This window comes from Myotis davidii, unplaced genomic scaffold, assembly GCF_000327345.1.
Source record: "Myotis davidii unplaced genomic scaffold, ASM32734v1 scaffold227, whole genome shotgun sequence".
NCBI lineage: Eukaryota > Metazoa > Chordata > Mammalia > Chiroptera > Vespertilionidae > Myotis > Myotis davidii.
In genome coordinates this window covers 358054-366529 of record NW_006298519.1, presented here as the reverse complement: position 1 = coordinate 366529, position 8476 = coordinate 358054, and the positions used below count along the sequence as shown (strand labels likewise).

The 8476-nt window shown below is 58.9% G+C and overlaps 1 protein-coding gene across 1 annotated transcript in view; it reads right to left on the bottom strand.

The window, feature by feature from the left end:
• Positions 1-2401: 2401 nt before the first annotated feature.
• SIM2 (single-minded family bHLH transcription factor 2) overlaps positions 2402-8476 on the bottom strand; it is a gene marked incomplete at its 5' end in the record, with an annotated part of 42147 nt that continues 36072 nt past the window's right edge. Inside the window, 3 exons of the mRNA XM_006774150.2 lie at positions 2402-3189; positions 3854-4022; positions 5273-5420. Of these exons, the coding sequence (XP_006774213.1) occupies positions 2662-3189; positions 3854-4022; positions 5273-5420 (845 nt within the window). The remainder of the gene's footprint in view (positions 3190-3853; positions 4023-5272; positions 5421-8476) is intronic.

Genomic DNA, 8476 nt, shown 5'->3' with positions numbered 1-8476 from the left:
GACATCCCGGAGGGGGAAGCAGGGCCAATGCCTAAGGCGCCGCCTCCGCCCCTCGCCACCCGCGCTCAACCCGCAGTCCCTGCGCCTGGTGCCTCCCGGGCCCGCGTCATCCAGTCTTAAGATGCGATTTGCAATGTTCCGGTGGCCGCATTAAGGCGCGGAGAGAAGCAAGTGAGATGACTAATACTTAATTCAATACAACATATCCCAAGTATTTCACGGTGGGATCGAACCATGCTTTGTGCCCTGGCCGGTTTTGCTCAGTGGGTAGAGCCTCAGTCTGTGGACCAAAAGGTCCCGGGTTCGATTGCGGTCAAGGGCACATCCCTCCATTACAGGCTCCTTCCTGCCGGGGCCCTGGTCAGGGCACGTGCAGGAGGCAACCAACCCATGTGAGATGTTTCTGTCCCTCTCTCTTCCACTCTCTCTAAAAATCAATGGGAAAATTATCCCCGGATGAGGATTATAAAAATAAAAGTATTTTTTGTTCCCGTGTTTGAGTGCGGTCAGACAGCCCACCTCACCGTGGCCGATGGCTACCAGGCTGGACAGCGCTGGTCTGGAGGTCGGCCCTGGGGGAGAGGCCCCAGTCGCCCCACCTTTCTGGCTGATCCCTCAGTGGGGACAGGAGTGAGAATCTCCCTGCTCCCTTCAGGGCTGTCATGATTCATGTAATAACCACCTCCCCTAAGCAGATGCTCGCCACCAACTGGCTCCTCCTGCCTTTCACCTTGGGGCCACCTTTGTCTCTTCAATGTGGAAACACCAGGAAGTTGACCACAAATGGCCCCAAATGAGCACCTCCGGGCCCTATGTTACACCCAGTGCTGATAAATGAGGTGGTTGTTAACCTCTCGCTTTCAAAATAGCCATTTAAAAACCCAAGCCCTGAGTGCTGTCTCACTGGTGATGCCCACGCACACGCATGCGTGGAGAAGCAATTCTTTCAGCCACTCAGGTGGACAATGTTTTCAGCTGCTGCCGAAGCCCTTGGTTCTGTCTGTCTTTCCTTGGAGGCCCCAGAACCCTTGGTTATCTGAGGGCCCAGCTGGTACTGGGGATCCACATCTGAGAAGCCTGGGACAGGCCCAGGCCACAGGCAGGGCTGTACTGCCCCCCGCGGCTGGGTGTTTTTTCTAAAATCGGTTACTTCTGAAAAACACGTCCTGGGCATCTCTGAAGTTCGAGTTCTCCTAGGCCCTTCGCAGCCTGGAATGAGGGTCAGGGCACAGGCTGAGAGCTGCCCGAGCAGCAGGAGGAGGACCGAGCCCTACCTGCCTCCAGAGGGGACGATGGGGCCCGGCTGGCGTGGCTCAGTGGTTGAGCATCAACCTATGAACCAGGAGGTCACAGTTCGATTCCCAGTCAGGGCACAGGCCCAGGTTGCTGGCTTGATCCCCAGTGTGGGGCGTGCAGGAGGCAGCCGATCCATGATTCTTTCTCATCATTGATGTTTCTATCTCTCTCTCCCTCTCCCTTCCTCTCTCTCTAAAAATCAATAAAAAACATTTAAAAAAACAGAGGATGGTGGGGGAGGGAGCCCCAGGGGCCATCCTCTCTGAGCACGGGATCCTTTTCTGTGTCCAGTGGCCCCCGCAGGGCGTTTGCACCACCTTGGTCTGTATTTTGCACAGTAGCCAGGTCAGGGTGCAAAGGAAATACCTCCTGCAGCCAGTCCTCAACCCATCTCCTACCTTCCGCCTGGGGTGGGCCCAGTGAGCAAACAGGAGTCTGCTGGGCCCAGGGCAGCGGGTGGCACCTCCACGGGGGACCTTTTTCTGCTTGTCGGCCACCAGGAGGAGCTGGCTGAGCGACCATTCCTGTCTCTCTGTTGTGGAACTAGTGTGTGCAGGACAAGCACCTACTGTGTGCTGAACCCCAGGGTAAGCATGTCCCACAGCTTAGGAGCCCAGTTACAGAAACTGGGTCCTGGATGGGGAGGGGTTGGTGAGTGACATTTCTGTCCCTGAGCCCTGAATTTCCACTGCTGTTTGCTGCACTGTGAAAACTGGCATGGGAAGAAAACCAAGTCTCCTCTATTCGTTTTTGGCTGGAGCAGAGCATCTATATAATAAAAGGACAATATGCTAAGTAGACCAGATATCCTTCCGGATGAAGCCGGGGCAGAGGGAAGCCAGTGCCGGCAGCTGGGGGAAGGGAGGCCTACTCTTGCACAAATTTCGTGCATCGGGCCTCTAGTGAACTTATAAAATACATGCAGCCTGGCTGGCGTGGCTCAGTGGTTGAGCATCGACCTATGAACCAGGAGATCACAGTTCAATTCCCGGTCAGGGCACATGCCCAGGTTGCAGGCTCAATCTCCAGAGTGGAGCATGCAGGAGGCAGCCGATCAATGATTCTCTCTTATCATTGATGTTTCTATCTCTCTCTCTCTCTGCCTTCCCCTCTGACATCAATAAAAAAATGTATTTTTACAAAGTAAAATGCGTGCAGCTGAGCCCTTCTCAGGACGTGAAAGCTGCCTTTGAAAATCACTTCGTCTCCCTCGGAGGAAGCAGAGGCCAGGATGTCAGGGGCGGCTGATCCGGGTTCCTGCGCCCTTTATACTGTCACCGGTGCCTCTGAGCACACGGACCAGTCACCCGGCTTTAGCCTCTCACAGGAGGCGCTGGCATTGAGAGCAGGAAAGCGCAGCGATCCCTACTTAGAAGTAGAAAAAGGGGAAGTGTGCCCAAACTGTGAGGGTCCTTCTCCACCCGCCACCCACCGCCACCACCGCAGTCCACAGCCCCGCCCCCGCCCCTCGTGCCCACGGGACCCACCTTCGTAGTTCGGCACCAGACTGTGCCGGGCAGTGTTCACCGGTGGCTCAGAGAGGTTTTTAGCTGGAGATGAGCTGCCAGGCACCAGGGGGTTGGCATAGTGCCACTGGCACTCGCCTCCTGCTGGCAGCGCGCTCAGGAAAAAGCGCGCCACCTCGCACGGGGACCCTTGGGGCCCGAATTTGGCCGGCAGCACGGGCTTTTTGCTGCTGAAGACGTGGGGGTCCAGGGGGCAGTGTCCGTAGCGGTAGGAGAAGGGCAGGCTGTAGGGCGGGGTGTACAGGAGGTCGCTGCCTTCGGGGTGCAGCTGCTGCTCTGGGGGGGCCGCGGTGTCCGTGGGGGGGCTGGCCCTCCAGTTTGCCAGCTGGCCGCATTCCAGTCTGTCCATCGGGAACGGGCTGAACTGCTGTGGGGCACAGGACGGGGTGAAGGGGCCTCCTGAGCCCAGAGCCCTACCCCTCCCAGGGCTGGACCCTCCGGCCACCACCGCGAGGTCCCACTGGGACAGGTGCCCAGCAGACAGCACCCCAGGGACCCTCCCCCGGTACAACATCTCCTCTCCCCAAGCCGGCGGCACCACACACAAGGGCACCTGCCAGTTCTAAGAGCTCACAAACCACAGAAAAAAGAAAGAGGAGCCGGCTGGCATGGCTCAGGGATTGAGCGTCGACCTATGACCCACGAGGTCATGGTTCGATTCCCGGTCAGGGCATGTGCCCCGTTTGTGGGCTTGATCCCCAGCGTGGGAGGCGCAGGAGGCAACCGATCCCTGATTCTCTCTCATCACTGATGTTCCTATCTTCCCTCTCCCTTCCTCTCTGAAATCAATGAAAATATATTTTAAAAAGAAAAAGTGTTGTTTTTTAAAATGCCATGGAAACAGTGCGCCGGGACTGGGACCCACCTCTCCGTGGACTCTGCGCCTGCCCAGGGGGCCCTGACCAGGCCACCAGGCCAGGCCTGCACACCTCACCTGTGTCCCCATCGAGCGGGACGCTGCGGGCAGGGAGACCCCGCTAGGCCGTGAGTGTGGGCCGTTCCCCAAAACGCCCACCCGGCCCGTGTGTTACCTGCGGGGGGTAAGGGTTTGTTCTCAGCTTCGTCTTCATCTTCGTGGTTTTGGGTTTGGCTAACTTCCTAGTTTCTTGTGAGGTAGACAGGGCGGTCCTCCAGGAGTCCTGGGACTTGGCCGTGGACACCTGGTCCAGGGACAGCTGCAGCTCCTTGTACTCAATGTCCCTGCGAGGCAAGAGGGGCAGGCGTGTCCGGCCGGCCGGGCGGGCGGGGGGCTCCCGGCACCGCCCAGCGGGGTCGCCCTCAAGGCTCCTGGGGCCATTTCAGAGGCCGGTGTGGGCGGGATTGGAGAAAAGGGCAGGCCCCCTCGTTATAAAAGCCACCCCGCAGCCCTGGTGCAGCGCCCCCAGAAATGCTGAGTGTGGACAGTGTTATTCGGCAGAAATAGCGGGGTGCAGCTCTCTTCAATCCCACAGGACCCCAAACACACGGCCTGGGGACCGTGGGCGCTGTCTCCGAGCACCGGTGGCCCCGCCGCCTCGTGAGCCCCCAGGGAGGCCTGGGTGGGTACCTAGAGGGTCCAGGGGCCCATTTTTGCCCCAAGGAGCCACCTCAGTGCCCTCGTGCCCATGGAGGGGAGGCCGCCCACACTACTGGCCCTGCCACATCTATTTGCTCATAAAGTGTTTAGGGGCTAAAATGCTCTCGTCCCTACAGGTTTGCTAAAATCATTCTGTTTCTAATAAAAACACGAGACCCCAGCGCCCTATCGTCCCCTGAGAGAACACGGCGCCTGAATCTCACTGCCTCAGAGCAGCTGGAGGGACCTGCTCAGAGCGGGCGGGGGGCACACGGCCAGCAAGTCCCGGGTAGAGCCAGGTGCCCGGTGAGAACATACCATAGCACAGGGCGTGGGGGGCGGGGGTAATATATGGTCCCAGGTAGACTTAGGTCCTGCTCCTCCTAATGGTCTTAAAAGTATTTGTCACAGAACTTGACCTCCTGGGGCTTAAAAGGGACCACATCTTTGCCATCATTCACAATAGGCTATATAGGAAGAGGGGGAGTGGAGCTATCCCCGTCCCAAATGGCAGGGGCAGGGACAGGGGCAGGCACCGGACCCAGCCGTGTGGGCATGGGAGGGTCAGCATGTATGTCGGGTCCGGAACCTGCATCCCTTCCCTCCAGTTCAGGATGGGGAGCAGCCCACCCTCCCTCTGCCCACCCCCACTCTCACCTGGGCTCAGACCCTCCCACTCCTGGCCCGGAGCTGGGCCCCGTCCCCAAGCACCTGGCCCTCGGTGCTGAGTACTGAGATGGTCGGGGCCTTCCCAACCCACCAGATGCTCAAATGCCAACAAAACAGGAGACAAATGAAAGTTCCAGAAAGAGAGAGAGAGACGGTGCTGATGGGAGCGGTCGATGAGGGACCGGAGGAGAGAGAGCAAGGAGAGAAACAAATACGTCTGACTTACGTGAGGACATAATTGACACTCACGATGCAGTGGGGCCGGGACGAGCGGCTGTTGTGCACGACGGTGGCGTAGCTCTGCACCCACACCCAGCCGCCCAGCTTGGAGAGCAGCCGGTAGTACTTGGTGGTGACCTGGCCCTTCACCAGCACTGCAAGCAGAGGGGACAGGGCCCCGAGGGACCGTTAGCAGCCCTGCCTGTGGGGACGCTGACCCCGGGTGACCCACAGCCCTGGCCCTCAACCTGCCTGGGGTCAAGGAGCCCTCGGGGAACTTGACAAAGAGGGCGGCTCTCCCTGCTGCAGGGTGCATGCTTGTGCACACACCCTACACCCTCTCTCTCACACTCACACACACATTCTCTCTCTCACACATACACTCACACTTTCTCTCTCTCTCTCTCTCATGATTTCTGCCAATGACTCCAAGGGGTGGGAGGAGCTCTCTCCTCTCCCTTGTTGAGAACGCGAATTTAAAGCCACTGCGTTCACTGGGCATCAAAGAGCCCCGTCAGCATCTCCCCTGGCAGAGTGACAACACTGGGTCTGCCTTTCACATTTCCAAACGCCACAATTACTAGTATGTTATAACCCCAACCCTGTAACACCAACCCAGGTAAATGCCCCTGACCGGAATCGAACCTATGACCTTTCAGTCCACAGGCTGATGCTCTATCCACTGAGCCAAACCGGTTTCGGCGAGTGATGTAGTTATTTAAACAAGATAGTCAGTTACGTGATTCAACTAAGTGTCCACCTGCTGTCCACTGCTGCGCCCAGAACCCTGTGCATTCAGTGACACTGTTTCTCGGTCGCCGTATGTTTTCTTCCCATCAACCGAGCTGCCTCTGACTGCAGTAGCTGGTGCTGGGGGACCCCCCACCCCCGAGATTCACAGACACAGAAATTCAACCCCCGGTACCGCCAGGCAGAGCCCCGCCCTCTCCGCCCGGCCCCCCTGGGCCCCCGTGGCCTCGGCGCTGGGGGACCTGACGGCCATTCTCACACCTGCAGTGAGACGTTCTGGGCAGAAACCTGCTGCCACGTGAGTCAGGGCGTGACCAGCTCAGTGGAGGGCGAGCTCAGCCAGACGGACGGAGACACCGAGACCCTCGCAGCAACGCGCGCGAAGGACACGAACAAACAGCCGCCAGAGACCACACACAACTGGCAGCCACGTTTCCGCTGCTTTAACTCGTGGCTGGATGCAGCCACCCAACCGACAGGCATGGAAAGAGGAACAATATGGCATGATTCCAGCGATGGAAATTCCGGAACAGGGACACCGTGGGGGCGGAAAGCAGGCGAGCGGGGGCCGGGCTGGAGGACGAGGGGGCCGGGGTGAGGGGGAAAGTCCTGGAATTAGACACAGGCGGCAGCGGCGCCCTGTAAACACCCTGCAAACCACCGGCAGGCATGAACACGTGACTTTCACATCACGGGAGACAGCCGCGGGCGATGCTGCTGATCCACGGGGAGGGGCACCGTCACATGACGGAAGCGGGAACTGTCGACCTTCTGGAAAGCAGGTGCTTCTGGGAAACGGATGCCCCGACTTCCCTTCTGGGCACCGACCCCACGGGAATCGTGAATTGTGCACAAGGACTGGACCCCAATGAGTCCCCTGCAGCCCTGCTTGTCATTCGGGGCCACGGCGGGAAGAGGGCAAAGCCATGATGGAGTGTTCGCAGCCACGACCTGCTGGCTAATGGGAAGGTGTGACATCACGGGGAAGGTGTGACATCACAGGAAGGTGTAGGGATGGAGACGTGAAGTAAAGACAAGGGGCAGAAACCTGCCTGACTGTGACCTTGGCCAGGCACTCAGCTCCCGTTCCTCCGAGTGGCCATTGTGGGAGGAGGGGCCAGCAGCTTCCAGAAGGTCCTGTGTAGCTACATATGGGGCTGGGGTGGGCCAATCAGGGGAGACCTAATTAACCAATTTGCTTATGGCCCCAAAAGATGTGACATGACCAGACTGAGGTCCCACCGGTGGGTTTCCCAGAGGCCGTGCCTTCTCCCAGAGGAACGCGCATTGCTTCCGCTGGGAAACCCTCTCCTGGCAGCGTTTGCCAAGCCCCAGGAGTATGACCGGACACTTCATTCTTCCTGGTTTCCAGGCAACGTTCGTAAGACCCATCCGTCACCATCTTAAAGCCGGGCACACGGAAGCCAGGTCATTCCGAGTTTAGATCAGGACCCACGTGGTGGACAGAGCACGGATTTCTCTCCCGCCTCCTGCCTCTGCTCTGAGGCGGCCAAACATGGACATGGGGGACTTTCCTTCTGCTCCTCCCTGACCCATGGCGACCGTCGGCACAGCAACTCAAGAGGAAATCCGAGACGTCTAGTCACGACACTCCTCCGTCTGCTCTCACGGCCCATGTGGCCTGTAGTCCGAGAGAGCTGCCCAAAAGGATCCCGGGCTGGAATGATCTAGAATAAGTCCCTGCTGTGGTCGTGATGGACAGATAGGGGAAGGGGGGGTGCGCCCCCCACCGTAAGCTCCTGACCGTGCACCTTGGAGCCATATCCCCGACCTCGCAGGCCGAGGCGGCTGTGAAATCGGGGCCCACGCCCAGGTGACAGCCAGCGGCCGTGCTCTTCTGAGGTGACTTTGGGATGGAAACTCTGGTTCCATAAATGTGCTTCCCCCCAAATCGGGGGCCTTCCTGGTTCCCCCGGAATCCTCCCTGGGAGGCGAGACTGGCCTGAAGCATAATTTCTACGTCTGTCTCAAACTTTAGGAGCTGAGCAGGACACCATAAATGCCCGCCATCGTAGACGAGTGTCCCCCCAAGACAGATCCTCTACATCCTAACCCCGAACCCGTGAGTGACCATATCGGGGAGAGGGGTCTTCGCAGTGTGACGAAGGCTCTCACAATGAGATCCTCCTGGATCAGGGTGGATCAGGGCCCCAAATCCAGCCAGAGGAGACGCCGACACGCAGAGGGAGACAGGCAGAGCTGGGGGTGCGTGGCCACAAGCCAAGGCATGCCGGCCGCCACCAGCAGGTGGAGGAGACGAGGGAAGATTCACCCCTGAAGCCCCCAGAGGGAGCAGAGCTGGCCAACATCTCGGACTCCAGCCTCCAGGCCGGGAGCCAGATTTCTGTTGTTTCGGCCCCAAGGTGTGTGGTACTTGGTGACAGGGCCCCGGGACGGCAAAGCACCTGCCGAGGGAAAATTGGGGAGTGACTCCCTGCCT